We start from the raw sequence: 17,907 nt of genomic DNA, 5'->3' as shown, positions 1-17,907 counted from the left end.
AGTGGTGGAAGAAGTACTCTGATCCTTTACTTATGCAAAAGTACCAATACAGCAATGTAAAAATACTCCATTACAAGTAAACGTCCTGCATGAAAAATCCTACTTAAGTAAAAGTACATAAGTATTAGCAGCAAAATGTAGTTATGTATTAAAGTAAAAGTAGTGGTTTGGTCCCTCTGACTGATATTTTATTATATATGACATCATTAGATTATTAATACTGAAGCATCAGTGTGTAAGCAGCATGTTACTGTTGTAGCTGCTGGAGGTGGAGCTAGTTTGAACTACTTTATATACAGTTAGCTAGTTTAGTCCAGTGGTTCCCAACCTAGGGGTCGGGCCCCTCCAAAGGGTCACCAGATAAATCTAAGGGGTCGTGAGATGATTGATGGGAGAGGAAAGAAGAAAAAACAAAGTTCTGATACACAAATCTGTTTTCAGTTTTTGGACTTTTTCTCTAATCTTTGATTTTTGCTGAAATATTGGATCATTTGAACATTTATTGAAATGAAACCATGTGAGGTTTAGAGGGAAAAATCACTATTTGGTGGAGCTGTTAACAACTCATAGACATCTGAAATGTGACCCCGACTACACACTGCTTTTTGTAAGACATCAAAAGCCAAAAAGGTTGGAAACCACTGGTTTCATCTTTAACAATGTGTTGTATTTTAAAAGCTTGTTATATTATCCATTGTGTCAAATCTCCATCTGAAAAGTAACTAAAGCTGTCAAATAAATGTAGTGGAGTAGAAAGTACAATATTTCCCTCTGAAATGTAGTGGAAGTATAACGTAGCATCAAATGGAAATACTCAAGTAAAGTACAAGTATCTCAACATTGTACTTAAGAGAGAGGCAAACCGTGTAACTGCATTTTCCCCCTGAATCAGTCAGTCAAATACTCAAAAACAGCAGGCAGAGGGTCCAAGAGAAAGATACAGAGAAGCGTGTATGGGATAAAGACAAAGGGATTGCGCAACTGCTCTCTTTCTGTAACAGGTTCATAAAATGTCATCACAAAAACATTCAACCAAAACTAAGACAAGGTAAAGCCTCCAAATGTAGCTGATGCATTTGGAAACCAAGGCTGCAGTCTTGATGCCTCACTCCCCCATTGGCTTCCAGGAGCGCCATCTAGTGTTCTGGTGAAGCTACTACAACAGGGCTTCCCATGCGTTTTCATGTCAAGGACAGCCCGAATAGATACGCATTAGACCGCAGACCCCCCCATTTAGTCCTAAGAAACCCCATCTGAGAGGATAGTTGATTTGGAACAGAATTACCTGTCTGTACTATAGGTGGGGAGATAACAGTGGGGGACAGGGGATTAAAACATTCTTATACATTCTGTCATTATGTTGTTGTTTTTTTGGTGATAGAATAGGTAAGAAAAAATGTGTACACTACAGAGGCACATGGGGATACTGCAAACAAATACAACACAAATATAGATACATATAGATATACACACACATACACATACACACAATACATAAATACACATCTACACAAACACCACAACCCAGCAGAAATGACATACAAACATACAAACAAGGCCTGTAATACTGGACAATAAGGAATATGAAAGAATGACGATCAAGAAAGGGCCAACTAGGCTAAACCTGGTTAATTCTTTGAATAATCTCGATAGCCTTGGACCAGTTAATAAGGGTATCAACATTTGCACCATTGATTCTGGCAGTGGACCTCTCAAGTACACAAATATCTAGAAAAAAAGTTAACCAGGTTCTCATCATGATAATAGCGGGTTCAAACCAGTGAAAAAACCAAACTGAAAGGAGATAGACATTTGGATTGAACCCTAAGAGATAGAGAGCAGGGCAGATGGGAAGGGGTTTACCAATAATGCTACCAACAACTGTATTCATGTATTCCCAGAAAGATTTAATCATAGAGCAACGCCAGAACATGTGAAAATAATTCCCTCTCACAGAGTCGGGGCACTTAGAACATATAGGCCTATCATTATCTGACATTTGACATTCTCTCATTATGTTATGCAGCAACTGATAATGTAATAGTAGGCTGTAGTCGGATAATGTAAGAACTTGTGAAAATGTCGTAAAAGTGTCTCTAAATGGGTCAAAAATGGAATAACTAGCACATTTTTAACTGATGATGTAGTAATAGTGTTGTTAAATAATGTAACAACCCAATTTATTCTGTTCTTCATACTATTACCAGGTATCACCTTACTAGTCATTATTATTACATCAGCCGTTACACCCCTTATGAAATCATAACTGCTAGGGATATCGAAATTCAATATACAAAAATGTGACAATATGTATCATGGGGCAGAAAATTTGATCATCCCAATTTCACAAACTCTCCATCCAAATTATATTATTTGCACATTTTAAAATTGTTGTTTACATTCTAGCGAGCCAATGCCATTGCTAGAAAGATTTGTGACTCAGAAATAAGCAGAATTCTGCACAGTCAGACTTTGTTGTCATTGAACTTTTATTTATTACATCGTATCGTGGTTTTATCGAATCGTGAACCCCATATCGCGTATCGAATCATATCATGAAATAAGCATATCGTCCCATCCCTAATAATTTCTGGTTAATGTGATTAATAATAATAATGATTACATTATCCAGGTATATACCATCAACTGTCTGTCTTTTCAAATAGAAAAAAATCTGCACACTCTTGAGGAATAATTGACAAAGCTTTAATATTAAAAACCAACGTGTTTAGGCTGCAACAGCCTTCTTCAGGGTTACAGGATTGCACACACAGTCAACAATAAACATATTCATTGACATCCAACATGGAAACCTCATGGCTCGCAGACCAATCAAACACCAGCATTTAAGAAAAAAGAAAAAAAACGATTCCACCTCAGTGTCAGGAAGTTTATAGCATTTTAAAACATCTAAAGGAAAGCTTTACAATTAAATATCTTTAAAATTAAATTCCTCACTCGTTCCATTTGGGTAAAGACTTTTCAAATGAAGGATCCACTTTCATTCCTTTGGTTCTTTTTGATTTGGACACCTTGGAGGAGCTGCAACATTGTGGCTGTTCACCATTCTCTCCATGGCCGAGTCCATGCATGGTCAGAAACATGAGGTAGCCCAGCTGTTGTCTAGACGACGTAACTCTTAACATGTTTTGTTTGTACTAGTTGGTCTGTCTACTGAAAGTTTCCAACCCGTGTAATGGAGCAAAAGCTCATCAATTATCTCATTTTAATGGCTTTGGGTGAAGGGAGGCATGTTTTCTGATGCATATTTTCTCCAATTATGGCACTTGAGTAATTTGGAACCCTGTGTGTGTGTGTGTGTGTGTGTGTGTTACATATTTTCCTCTCCGCTCTATCCAGCTCCTGCTTGAGGCACTCTTATTAGGGAGTTAACACAAACAATCTAGATTTACTGTATATCATAGTGGTCCATTCCCTTGTGTGTCAAACTCTACTGACTGCCTCAGTGTGCCATATTTGCCCTACTTGCTAATGCCATGACGACTTGTGAAAGCCTCACCATTCTAATTTCAAAGAATTTCCTGGTTTTACTTTACTTTTATTTTACTTAACACATGATGGGATGAGCAAGATTCATGACCACAGGGACATGAAACCAATTCAAACAGGATTGATTTAAAAATAATGTGTAGGTGTTCATCTGAAAACAAGGCTTGACAAGACAAATAAAGGAAAAACTGTGCAATGAGAGAGTAAGCCCGTCATTCATGAAATATGTTGACATCTTAATGAGGAGAACGGCTTTTGAGGAGAACCGATAATTAGGATTTTAATTTTAGCTTTTGCTGAAAAGAAAGCCAAGCAGACAGTTTTGCTTTGTATTGAAGTTGTTTGTGATTAGTTAGTGCTAGTGACGATGACAGTCATTTTTGTTAGTTCTTCGACTCTACACAATGAAGCATTTCATTAGCAGATAATGTTAACATTAAACAGCTGTTAAAGTCAAGTGATTTGTATGTAGTTTATGTATGTATGTATTTGCACATGTACATCTTTATATATACATTTTTATTTTGCCAATATTATTATTATTAGAATTGTATCATTTATTTTAATTTCTGTCTATTACTGTTTTTAATTTGTTATTTTTATTTATTTCTTTTTTTCTAAGCTGTACTTAGTATAAAATGTCAACCTCTTTCGCATATCATATTTCTGCTATGTTATGTTTACCTTTTTAACTGATTGTACATCTGCAGTTTTTCATTGAAAATTAATAAAAATTTGGTCAAGTGAAGTCAAGTGGTTTATGTTATGTGTTATTCCATGTGCTAGCCTTCATGTTGATAGCATTATCCACACCTCTAACACAACACAATTAGCTCTCGTCCACTTGCGAAGACATCATGCACTCAAAGTCTCATTTTAGCATATGATTTATGAAATAATACATAAAAATCCAAACTCACTGATAAAAACAATCCCCCATTGTCAGTATAATTTAATAAATCGAAAGTTGTGCAAAAAAGGATTTAAGTAGTACCATTAAACATGGCAAAACTGACAGCAGTGTTAGTACCCTGGTGTATAGTGCTTTTGGCTTGTATTATAGTACAGCTACAGCTAGTACTACAGTTCAACTGAAAGTCACCACTTGGCAATATATCCAACTACACAGACTTTTAAGTTATTCTGTAGAATAATAATTTTGAACATCAGTCAGCTCCACTTGGAAAAAGCTTTCGGCACATGCACAATTTTTATTTTGCTCATGCTAATAACAGAAGAGCCAGCACTAGGAACAAGCTGGGCAAATTCCCATGTCTGCCCCGTTTTAGGACACTGACTCCCATCTTGGGCCTGTTTTGACCCACAGTGGTCAAAACTATGGGCCTTTGCAACTCTTAAACATGAAGCAGAGACACTGATGACTTAGTCGTTCTCTTCATTTTCAAAGGTCTCCACATTTCCTCTGCTGATGAATCGGATGCACTGGCGGTAGCAGCTGACAATGCGCGACTGGCCCAGCTTGAAGGCCATGGACATGATAGCCATGCCGGTGATGATGAAGAGTGAGGTGAGCATGAAGTACTTAGGGTGGTTGGGCACAATGTCGCCAAAGCCGATGGTAGTGAGCGTGATGAAGCAGAAGTAGTAGGGGTCAAAGCCCTTGAATTCAGTTTCCCACCGCGGTAGGATCAGTCCGCCAAAGAGGATGTAGGTGAACACCACGATCAGAATCAGCACAAAGGGTACATTCAGCTGTTCCATACCATCCCCTATCCCGGTGAAGTCCCACATGGCATATCCTTTGGGTGGCGGAGGCATGCGGTCCAGCTCCGGGCAGGAGAGGCTCCTGAGAAGCGGGCCTTCTCTGAAGAAGTTCTCCCTGGTGAGGATCTTCTCAAAGATCTCAGTGTTGTTGCGGAGGTGGGACGACTTTCGCTTCACGTCCGCCTGGCTGTTTAGCACCTGCCGGATGTCCATGGGTTCACGGACCACTATCTCATGGCTGAAGAAAAATGTACCGTCCTCCAGGGCCCGGTGGTTTGAGTCCTCTGCCTTCTTTTGGGTCTTTCTAGGCGACCAGGTGCGATAGCAGAGGGTTTTGCAGAGGGTGTGAATGCGGAGGTAGATTTTGGACAGCAGCATGGCAAGGAGGTCTCCTACATCACTGATGACCAGAAGCATGAGAGGGATGCCCACCATGGCATACAAGATGCACACCACCTTACCAAGTAGGGTAACTGGGTAGATCTCCCCATACCCTGCAACAATAGCAGAGAAAATTGAGGTTTTAGTAATGTAAAGCTGGATAAATATTGTATTTTGTATATTTGGAGTTCTGGCTAAAAACACACAATACCTAACCCTTGCTCTCTTCACCATTTCCACAAATCTACCTGCCAACATGCACACAAATATAAATGGTGTAAGCATCTTCACTCTACTGCTTTGCTGCCATCTGCTGGTGATTTCTAAGCATCACAAAATCTTTTATGTTGATGCTTTTCAAGTTTTGTTGTATTTTCATCTTAATTGTGTATTCATTATTTTATTTTTCTCCCTTCTGAGTTGTCCCATTTCTGACCTTATGAGTGAGCTGTTGCTGATTGGACCTGCAGACCTCAGATATATTTTGCTGATGTGCAGAATATTGGTTATGTCAGAATTATTACATAATTTATGTGTGTGTGTGCGTGCGTGTGTGTGTGTGTGTGCACGCGTGTGTGCTTACTCCTGTAAAACAGATGACTGCATGCAAGAGGGTAATGCAATGCAAGCCCACTGTAGATGCATTGTACTCAGTCAAGATTTAGCTTTTCTAATGATTCTACACTCAGGCAATGATTTTCTCAAACTGTTTCCCAGTAGGAGCAATTTCCTTCATTGTAGCTCATTTTACATTATACACTTCACTTTGCAAAATTTATACTGTAATTATTGAAATGGCTTTATTAGCAGGCAGCATTTTAGATTTAGATTCCTTGGAGCCTGGCCCTAAACCCATATTATGCTGGTTGTGGAGAGATAGATTAGTTTAGCTAATATCAGGATACAAAGACTATCTGCCTCTAACCTCTAATAACCTCTAACAAGCTTTTTGTGGTGATGTGAAAAGCATTTTCCTCTAAGAGTGTCTTCCCTGCAGTGATTTGCGGGCTTCCTGTGGCTGCCAAGCCATTAGCCATTAGCTATTAGCTTGCTTCCCTTAACCACTCATTATCATGTATCAGAAAGTAATACTTACTAATGTATCTTCACAAGGCTGTTACACATCTATTCATGTCAAAATAAAAGGTAAGTACTTTACATTCATGGAGGAAGATACCAACAAGGTAGTGTTTTTTGGGTTTTTTTTTGCATATCACTGATGCAAATAGTTTAATTCCAAAATGACATACAGTACTGTGCAAAAGTCTTAGGCACCCTAGATGTTTTACATACATTTTGTCTTAGACGTTTATGTATTTGTTTTCTGCATTAGTGTGTCAGTAGACTGCTCTTTATAGTATTTTTTTTATATTTATAAACTTATAATTTCATTATTTTTGAAAGCATCTTCGCTTTAAAGATTTTTTTTACATGTGCCTAAGACGTTTACACAGTACTGTAAACCATTAGGGAAAATTGACAGCTATTTGTTTTTTTTTACAAAATGATTACTACTAAGTAAATTCACATTGTAAATTGAATAAAAATTACTGGCCATTTTAAGACCTTTGTGTATAAAATTGGGGATCACCTGCATTTTTTTAGGTAATGAGTTTGAGGCAACATCTTTTTCTCATAAAGGATGTATAGTGTTAATCCTTTTTAATCTGTTTATTTAAGGTTATATAAAAAAAATCTCAATGAAACCTGCCTGACTCTGCCTTAACGAGCTGCTAACCCACCTACAAGAATTTCATTGGTCTGGCTTTCAATGGAGAGTTTTAGTGTCCCATGTGCTGTTTCAGAGGATTGACAAGAATACCTTGAAAAATCCATATTGGTTGAACCCTAGTTTTAGCCCAAACAAGAAAGAAGAGCATACAGCTTAAGAACAGCTTATGCTCTCAAATCATGTTTAGCTTTCACATCCTGTCAGGCCTCCATCAAAACTTTATCCTTTCAGATGTAACATCAACATCCATGTGTTGATACCACTGGCTATTTATTACTAGTGGTCCACGGTGAGCCGATAACAGCTGCACACTACCATTCACTTCCCAGAATAATGTTCATTCACACGTAATCAAACAGGTCAAGTACAAACAGTGATTTATTTGGGTAACAAAAATAAACTTGCCTTGCCTTGCCTTGCCTTGCCTTGCCTTACATAGGCCAGATTCTGACCAGACTGAGGTATGACACACTGTGTACAAATATTATTGATGAGAAATCCCATTAGGTATAACTTGCAGACACTACCGAGACGGCATGTGTCTTGAAATGTCTCACGAGTGAAGCCAAGATTGTGAGTAAGGCAACATCAATGACATATTGTATATTCTAAGGTTAAAAAAACTGAACAGAAAGACTACTTAGTTTAATACTGTTTGTCATGTGCTACTTATTCCATAAACACGGAACAACCATGTCATGCAATAATAAAATACAACACAAACTTACTGCCCATTGCATAAGCTATTGGGAATTTGTAGATTTAGCTCACAGAATTCTCACCATATTCTTTTCATTTACAGTACACATCATGGCAGCAGTGCAGGTTAGTGTCAGGCGATTGAATACAGGACTGAATTTCCTTGTTCGATTTGTAAAATAAAAATGTCGATCTGCTGGTGTGACATCATTGCGTTCTTTCTTTTTATTTCCCATCCCACTGTGCAGTGTCCAAACATCAACAGATGTTTTGCCAGTTCGGACAGAGGAAGAAGTCGAGCAAACATGGAGAACCGAAGTCTGCCGTAATTGTTGGCTAAAATTTGCATTTCCGCCATTCTGTGTGAAAATATGAATGCGATTTGCAAGAAACAGAGTCTTGCTAAGTGACTATATTTTGTTTTGTTCCATGAAATAAAATTCATCAACTAACATCACCTTTGTGACTTGTCATCCTTCAATTACTTTTTATATTGATTGTTGCTAGCGAAATGCTAATCATTTGGGAAAGAGGACTATGACAGTCAGCTAGCTGGCAGTTTGACGTGATAAGCTAAATATGATCAATAACAACTATAGTAACTGTTCAATGCTATGAAAATCTTGTACAACACAGGCAACGAAAAACGTGTGTAAATAAGAGGTGGAGGAAGTTGCTCATACAGTACTATTGTAGTCCGCTTTCCCCAATGATTAGCATTTTCTTAGCAAAAATCAATATTAAAAGTAACTGAAAGATCAAAATTCACAAACGTGATGTGTGTATTTTAACCCCTGGAACAAAACATAGCTATATCTTATGGACATCTGTTCAACACAGCCCTAATTTTCGGCTTTAATTTTTAGAAAAGCCCATTCATATATTCCATTGGGATTTTGGACTACACACCAAATGGTGGAGATGTTAATCTATGGCATACTGGATTTCAGAGGTGCTTGAATCTCACTTCTCTCTCCACTAACAAGTGAGAGGGAGGAAGTGAAAGTATGCTGACTTTAAAAAGTCCTGTTAACACCAAAGTGCTGTGGTACCACTTGTAATCGCTGAACAAACTAGAAGCCACTCAGAAGAGTGCAAACTTCGGCCAACACTGGACAATCCTCCAATTTGCAAAGCTGCAGCCTCCATAGCGTTTCATGTTTTTTAATGTATGTCTTCTGGGTTTGATTTTCCAAAAAAACATAGCATATGAACGCAATGCAGTTTAGCAGGTGACTTGGACGTCCCAGATGTGGAACCTTCCCACCAGCACATGAACGCGGCATAATAGTTATGGCTAAAAAACGCTAATCGTCTTAAGGTGGAAATCCTCCATCCAACTTTCTGGCAGAGGTAAATATTTAATTAATGCGTTGACTTAATCACTACACAAAATCACCTAATTAGCTACTTCCTGGTATGTGAATATACCCTGCACCAACCTCGTACTGCCCGGTGTATGAATACACTGTACTCTTAAGTGTAATTTATGCTTCTGCGTCAAATCTACGGCCCACAGTGGTTGCCGGCGTAGCTTTCACGCACCTCTCCAATCTGCATGTAGGGTGACACAAGACCGCAAGAACTGTGATTGGCCTGCTTGGGTCGCTTCACATTTCCTGCCGATGGTGAAGGCAACATGGAGCAGATGGAAGAGAGACTAGCTGAGGAGGTTCGTAAATATGTTCATTTGTACGACACCGCATCTCCGAAGACCACCATGTTACTGAATTTGTGGTGAAAAATATCCCAGAACGTGAGCTTCAGAGAATGTAAACACTACTACTTCTGTGTTAACAAAGCATGCCACTGCCATATAGCATTTCGGTGGTCTATGGCAAGTGGCCAAAAACACGGATGAATTTTGAAGCGAATGATAAAGTGACGGCAGGCAGAAATTCCTCTAACGTCCACTAGATGCTGGCTCCAAAAAGACTCCAAACCTGGCCCAACTCTATGCAAGTCAATGGGACCACAACCCAACTTCCGGCTCAAAATATAAAGTCAGTAAATTTTTTCGACAAGAGGTTCTCAGTAGCTAATTTCACTTCTTTTAATGTGTCTTTATGACGATTTTCAAAACAATTGTGTCATTAACAGCATATAACCCTGTTATAAAATGGGGTTGTTTTCCTAGTGATTGACAGGTCACCTGTCCAGTGATCGACCGGTCGCCGATTATGGACCAACAGCAGGCGGAGATGCGGCTCTGTGGACAACCTCCGGCTTCGCTCTGGCTGCAATGGCTCCAAAAAATATCAACATGGCGGCAACCATAAACCCAATCTTTAGGCTTCAAAACGGCCCTAAACTATGGGTGACCTCACACTTACTACGTCCATCTTTTTTTACCGTCTATAGTCTACAGTCTATGTACAGACTCACCAACGTAGAACCCTAAATGCTCGCACCTCGACACAGAAGGATAATTTGGCCTTTAGGGCACCGCCGAAACAGTGCATACCATGGTTCCCCAATACACTGCCTACTAATAATAATAATAATGCCTAATAATAAAGATGTACCTGTTACCTAGGGTTAGACCAATGTATCAGTTTATTAAAAAGCGGATCAGCCAGTCAAGTGTCATCTAACTCTGATATGATGGAGATTTCTCCCTGACCACAGCAACATAAAACAGTCTGGAAAACCTTCAGTGAAATTTTATTTTCTTTGCACATTTTATTTATATATTTAATTGTTCAGTTATGAAGCTGGAGATGTACACTCAAAATTACTTTAGGCGAGGTGCAAACTTTCTGAAAAATGCATCAAATGGAATAAAAAGGTGTGAGAAGTTCCACACTCTATCATGCTCCCATATTTTAATGAAATTGTGCCATGACAACTAACGATTCGGCATACTGTGCCTTCATCAGGGTTGAATGAAGGCAACATTAGTTACTTTTTTTTCCACTTTTTTTTTTTGTGAATTAATTATTAATTAAAGGCCTAATGTATCCAAGAGTTTCCCCTACCACTGAACAGGGGCGGTGGTTCTCCCTGCTTGCAATTTCATTAGTCTGGGTTTCATTTATTAGTTTGAGTTTTAGTGTCCCATGATGGTCTAAATGCTGTTTCAGAGGATGCTGACAAGAATACAATTTTGGGGAAACACTGAATAATTAATACTGAATAACTTTTTGGGCATGAAAATAATCAAATGTATTGATATTGAATATTGGCACAAAATATTGACTATCTGCCTCTTCAGTCTAGAAATATCTGCATTGGCCTTTAAAAACCCATACTGGTTAAAGCCCAAAACTTACTTGCAGTATAAAAGTCTCTGATTCCAATAAAGACATCTCCCACTTGGTGTCAGGAGGTGCTGAAAGTAGGGCTGGGCGATAATTCAATATTATCGTTTATTGTCTTTCAGTGGAAACATATCGTGATGATATGAAGATATTTTGATATCGTGACACACCTTTCTGCTGTGAATTGATGAAAATTTCAGTTTTGTTTGACATCACACCTAACATTACCATTTGGTTCAATGAGATGAACATTCATCTGATTATTTAACATGATTTTGCATACATGAACCATCGTGATACATACTGATATCGAGAAAAATCCTTATGATTATCATGATATTGATTTCAACCATATCGCCCAGCCCTAGCTGAAAGTGTGTCACCACAGGCTGCAAACATGGCAGTGAATCCACCGATGTCGGCAGTTCAAGGTAACAATAATCAAAATGATCAGTTATAACTTATATTCACACTAATGTAATCAACTCTCATTAAGAAAAGTGAGTACTGCCTGCTGCAGTTTATTCACGGTTCATTTTAACTTCAGAAATAAAACTTGGACATTCCAATGAGTTAAACACATGAACGTTTTCGAGTTGAACAAGATGTCATCCCGTTCTTTCGCTTCTTCCAATATGATGTGAACGAGGGATAAGCCCTGGTGAATGTTTACTAATCATCAGTCTGGCATTAGCCTGCAGACCCACAGGGACTGACATAAAGAGGGCAGCGGCCTGGCAATCCACAGCTATTCCAACCATCCAACAACAGCTGCCTGCCGATAATGAGACACACCAGCAAGAAAAAAGGCAGTCGTAACCTTCTTTTATTGTGTCCGTCCATCCATAGACAGTGAATAATATGTTCTATGAAGAGAGAAAAACAACAGCCAATAGCCTACGGGGAAAGTGACGCTTGATAATTCCTGTTCTTTCACTCTAACTCAGGAGAAAACTGATAAATCTTTTGATGATGATGAGGAGGTGGAGAAGATGATGTTAGAGCGAAGAAGACTAGAACAGGGCTGGGCGATATGGTTGAAATCAATATCATGATAATCATAAGGATTTTTCTCGATATCAGTATATATCATGATATGGTTCATGTATGCAAAATCACGTTAAATAATCAAATTAATGTTCATCTCATTGAACCGAATGTTGATGTTAGGTGTGATGTCAAACAAAACAGAAATATTCAAATAATATTCCTACCATACCTCATTTTATCAGAGTTTTTAAGTAAAATTTGCTTGTCATCATCAATTTAGACAGCAGAAATGTGTGTCACAATATTAAAATATCTTCATATCATCACGATATGATTCCACTGAAAGACGATAAACGTTAATATCAAATTATTGCCCAGCCCTAGACTAGAACCATGGATCATCATCATCATCATCATCATCATGTTCAATACCCTTTGATATGAAAGATTTCCCCTTCCCCTGGTAGTTGCCCACTAGCATCTCCTTTAATTCTGATGACAAAGTATGGTTGTATAGTGTTTACTGACATTGTCAATGACTAGCCTAAGTATATTTAACCTTCAACAATATTGGCAATGATATTAGAAAATAATTGCTGGTTCAATCCCCATTCATTTGCAAAAGAAGAAATGTTCCAGGGGTTGTCATGTATAAAGTATACAGCATATTATGAGCAAAACCAGTTGTCCCGACAGTGTATACACATGGCTGACTGCTTGTTATAGATGGACTGAGAGAGTAGCAAGCCTTTTTACTGCCTGGTAACATCAATACATTCAAGGAGCTGAGCACACAGTCATTAGGACCGAAAGTGCACCAAACCACAAGCAACACAGCCCACACTGGAGAAAGACAGATAGGAAATAATCACATTAGTGTGTCTCCAAGGCTTTTCATTCATTTCTCTACTGACAAGTCAATGCAATCCCTCTATGTCAAACAGGCTCTTCTATACAAATAACTGAAAAAAGTGTATGTTTAAGTGCAGCCGTTAGGTCCCCTGACCAGGCTCTTGCTTCTTCTATTTGTCTTGGTTATATAGTCCAGCCTGTGAAACGTGTTGTTGGTGAGTTTCTTTTAATGAGAAGATAGCCTGGAGTAGGCCTACAAGGGGAGGCAGGGCTGTAGACCATCTTTGAGTCAAGACTAGGTCCGAAGAGGGTCAAGACCATGAAAAAACTAGAGACCAGGGTGTCAAAGTCATAGAAAAAAATCTAAATAGGCCGTAAAATAATAAAGGGTTTCTTCATGAGCCTCTTTGGCCTCAAGATTTTGACTAATCAATGCTAGGAAGTTTTGAGGAACATTACATGCTATATAGGCCTACATATCTTAAATTGTTGCTAGTGCTGGAGAGAAAATAAACCACGGTGGAACAGGTGGAGGAAATGTGTCTTTGGACATTTGTATAGCCTACATGCAGGCAGCAGGCGGGAAAAAGTCGAGTCAAAATAGGCACGAGACCGAGACAAATCCAAGTCAAAAAAGGCACGAGACCGGGCCAAGCCCAAGACGTCAGAGACGTGGTCTCGAGACCGAGTCCGCACTCATGTAGGTTAGGCTACTATAGCCCTGGGCGGAGGCTGGACCTTTAATTGTGATTATTCGTTAACGAATTAGGCTATGATAATTCCGTTGACTTACCGACCGTTGTGAATACAGTGCAACAGAAGAACATGGAGCCAAAAAAGTTCCATCTGTCAGGTCGCTGGAGCCATATGGACTTGAAATTGTCTTTCATGTCCTTCTTCACTTGCTCCACCATGGCATGATGCGTGGAGCTGTTCTCTGAAAGTACATGGGAAGCAAATGATGTAGGTCTATGGAATAGCATAAAGAGCAACTTTTTTTTTTTTTTTTTTTATCTTTAGATGAACATCTCTTAATCATTGGGTGTCAATTGAGTGTGGCAAGGAATGGCACTCGACCTGCCTTTGAGTCTAAATTTGACCTTGCAGTTTGTTAGCATTAGGAGAGAAAAGATCAACCAAAAATCGCAGGAAATTTATTTGGAAGCCAAATCGAAAATAAAAGTCACGGCAGGGGAGCATAAGGACCAAAGTTCCACTTGTTCTCTGCATTTGGTGACCTAGGCTATAATAACTAGGCTACTGCCACATTGATTCATAATATGTGTTTAGTCAGTCGTTGCCCCACTCTGTCGCTACAAATTTAGTCAATGTGTGTTCTTGAAGTTTTGGTGTTATTAGATGTAGGGTTTTAGCCATACCACCGTTTAGTGGGTTGACGCCCCTGCTCTTAACGAATAGGCTACTTAATGCAAAATATACATGGGGTGTCCGGCCACTTACTTGTGAGATTCTGGATTTTTGTGACAATATGTCCCAGGAAGTGTTGGTACTCCGGGTTGACTGTGGGCGCGTTCTTTCCCTCAATTTGACGGAAAACCAGCGCGCCCAGGGCTGCGTATCCAACCAGAGACAGACACAGAAAAAGGTGAGGAAAGAGTTTCCAGAGACGCGCCGCGCACTTGCAGTCCGGCATGGATCGTCCTCCCTTCACCGCAACCGACATCTTCCTCCTCCTCCTCTTCCTCTTCCTCCGGCCACTTCAGATGCTTTAGTCCGTGTGGAGAGTCCGCGCTGCGCCCGGTCAGGTCGGCTCGATGCTCCAGCGCTGTGCGCAGATGCTGCCGATGCACTGAGCACACCACATCACCCACACACACATTACAAACACTGTAATGAGGCCTCCTGGGAAATCTGTTATTGACTCTAACCTATTACTCCCCCCCCCCCCCCCCCACTGTACTCCTCTGACTGAGGCCGGTGATTGCTATGAAAGCATGACATGGATAACAGTTAGCTCAAAGTGGGAGTGTTTAACTAGTCCAGGGGTTACCAGACGTTTTCATGACACATAACCCCCCAAATAGACCAACATTAGTCCCAGGGATCCATAGGAATGTTTTAGTTGTTGATTTGGTACTGAACTGTACAACTATCTACACTAGATGGGGAGATAATAGTGGTGAGTGAAACCTGTGATTGGAACAGTCATTTGTACATTCTCTAGGCTATCTGGGATCATTTCTAGTGAATTGAATTGTAGCAAAATTAAACAATTCCTCATTTTGCTTTTGATCCCCTGGCATCCCCTCCAGGACCCCTGATAGTCCCCGGACCCCACTTTGAGAACCACAGACTAACCGAAACAGCACTATCTGTATAACTAAACAAATTCTTCCAACACCTTTCATATTTTGAATTCAGTTTGTAAGATCTGATTATATTTTGGAACTCCCACTTATTGAAAAATCAATTAGTTTAATCTCTTAAAACAAATAGTCTCGGTGTCTTTCTGACACTGAGGGAAACAGGTGCTGCAGGCTTCCTATATTTAGTGGACCATGTGGATGCCAATGGTGGTTCAGGGTCAGAGAACAACTGGAGCCCCTGAAATACCTCTATTAAACATGCTGAGATATTTTTCTTGGGATGCTACTACCAATATAGCTGACTTGGGCCCAACTGCGTAATGCGTAACTGTGTAATGATGAAAACACTCCAAATTTACCAATTAGCCTATAAAATGTATACCATTATAAAAAAAAATGTATTTAAAATTATAAAATCTAAGATACTGCATGATGTCCACTCCCACTGGGTTTCTGCGGCAAAGATAACTCAGCAATTTATCATTCATTTCAACTCTGTGCTGTACTATACTGCAGAAGAGGATTGGAAACGTGAACACATGAAAATGTGAGTTCTGAGATTAATCTCAGAATTCTGATGGTAAAAATAGAATTACTTTACTGTCAGAATTGACTTTTCTGAGAATTCTGACATTATTCTCAGAATCTCAGAATTTTGACTTTAAACTCAGAATTCTGACATTATTCTCAGAATCTCAGAATTTTGACTTGAATCTAAGAATTCTGACTGTATTCTCAGAATCTTAGAATTCTGACTTTAAACTCAGAATTCTGACTTTATTCTCAGAATCTTAGAATTCTGACTTTAAACTCATAATTCTGACTATTCTCAGAATCTCAGAATTTTGACTTGAATCTAAGAATTCTGACTGTATTCTCAGAATCTTAGAATTCTGACTTTACACTCAGAATTCTGACTTTATTCTCAGAATCTTAGAATTCTGACTTTAAACTCAGAATTCTGACTTTATTCTCAGAATCTCAGAATTCTGACTTGAATCTAAGAATTCTGACTTTAAACTCTGAATTCTGACTTTATTCTCACAATTCTGAGATTAACATCAGAACTCAAATATATTTTCCATATCTGGCCCTAATCCTACTATATTATGGGAATAATGAGAGTTTATAGAAGTTTTACCAGGGACAGAACTGGCACTTTGTCAGTGTGGTGCCTGCCAAAATGAGTTGCACGATGACTCCAATAAAAAATGTCCAGCTCTATTGGCATTCTATTTGTCTTTAAGATGGAACTGGGCTGGTTGGGTTTCCTTAAAGCATCAAGGTAATAAGGTCACCTGTGCTCGCTATTAGACAGGTGGGAGGCTGCTGAGTAATCAAATGGTTGCTGGTGGTGCCAACAGTACCTCATATGGCTGAAGTGGCTTAGAGAAAAGAGGGGTTGAGATGATAGTGCCTGGTGGTGCTCTCCTAACCCCACAGCTGCCAAATATGTCATCCGTCATCTTTAGAATTATACAAGCTAGTTTCGCAACTGCGGCCTTTAACCCTTTTGTGACAGGTTGTTCAGTTTTCTCTGAAGGCGTCCCCTGGGAAGTTTTGTGAAATTCTGTCTCTTTTTTTGTGATCAATTATTTATTGTGTATATAAGGAAGGGGGAGCATGACCTTGTGTCACAAAAGTGACACAAGGCAAACAAAGCAAAGTGTACTACAACAGATCCCCCCCCCCCCCATTTCCCTTGTTTCCCTCCTACCATCCCACTCCACCCCACCCTCTGGCCCCTAACATGATGGACCAAGGCAGGGTACATAGATAAAAACAAAAAACAGGCACAAAAACAGCAAACAAACATTAACAAAACTACCAGTACAACCCACCCATTCTTCCCAACCCTATCCCCCTGCTACCCAGGAATCCCATGATCATTATAGACATAAACCAGCAGCATTCAGACACAAAGGAATTAGATAATTATGCTAATTTCTTCCATAATCCATGATAATATATAATATAGTATATACTATATGAATGTACATATAGTATATACAGTATATATAATATTCTAAACAAGTAAGCAAGCAAGCAAATACATGAAAGCACAGCTGAAAAAGATAGTTAACCACAAATATTTATAATAAATGAAAAGTAAGTGAAAGATAACTGAAATTCTCTCTCAAGTTTCTTGTAGAATGTTGTTTTATTCCCGTAGTAGCGGTGTTGATTTATTTTGGTAAGATCCAGAATTAGTGATATGGTTCTGTGTGTGAAATCTGTAAAGACACATGTGTTGTCCCCTTCCAGCAAAAATAGAATAAACTGGAGGGGGATGAAGGTGTTTTGTAATTAGGACATTCTTGGTCTGTTGGTGAGGGCTGCTGTGATGAGTTTGTGGTATTTTGTTGGGGGTGCTGGGTGAGGGTTGGGTGAGGCTCTGAAAGTCTGAAACTGAGATATAAGAGTTATCATT

At 39.2% G+C, this 17,907-nt stretch overlaps 1 protein-coding gene across 1 annotated transcript; it reads right to left on the bottom strand.

Moving 5' to 3' along the window:
- Nucleotides 1-4,893: 4,893 nt before the first annotated feature.
- Nucleotides 4,894-14,803, bottom strand: kcnk18 (potassium channel, subfamily K, member 18). Its single transcript, XM_071545618.1, has 3 exons — nucleotides 14,611-14,803; nucleotides 13,943-14,086; nucleotides 4,894-5,729 (listed from the first exon to the last, which is right to left on the bottom strand). Exons 1-3 carry the CDS (start codon nucleotides 14,801-14,803, stop codon nucleotides 4,894-4,896), a joined length of 1,173 nt encoding a protein of 390 aa, XP_071401719.1.
- Between the last annotated feature and the right edge of the window lie 3,104 nt (nucleotides 14,804-17,907).

The sequence above is a fragment of the Centroberyx affinis genome, unplaced genomic scaffold (genome assembly GCF_046629955.1).
Source record: "Centroberyx affinis isolate AG114_WGS23_722 - 3 ecotype Tasmania unplaced genomic scaffold, CSIRO-AGI_Caff_v1 ptg000023l_1, whole genome shotgun sequence".
NCBI classification, from domain to species: domain Eukaryota; kingdom Metazoa; phylum Chordata; class Actinopteri; order Beryciformes; family Berycidae; genus Centroberyx; species Centroberyx affinis.
Note: the sequence above shows the minus strand (reverse complement) of the source record. Positions and strands in the feature narration are given on the sequence as shown.

What these genes read in the sequence shown, in the direction of transcription:
- kcnk18 (XM_071545618.1), bottom strand. Translation starts at nt 14,803, where the DNA reads ATGCCGGACTGCAAGTGCGCGGCGCGTCTCTGGAAACTCTTTCCTCAC. An exon ending in AAAAATCCAGAATCTCACAA is followed by an intron (nt 14,087 to 14,610) that starts GTAAGTGGCCGG and finishes ATGTACTTTCAG; the next exon opens with AGAACAGCTCCACGCATCAT. An exon ending in CACTGTATTCACAACGGTCG is followed by an intron (nt 5,730 to 13,942) that starts GTAAGTCAACGG and finishes CTATTGTTGCAG; the next exon opens with GGTATGGGGAGATCTACCCA.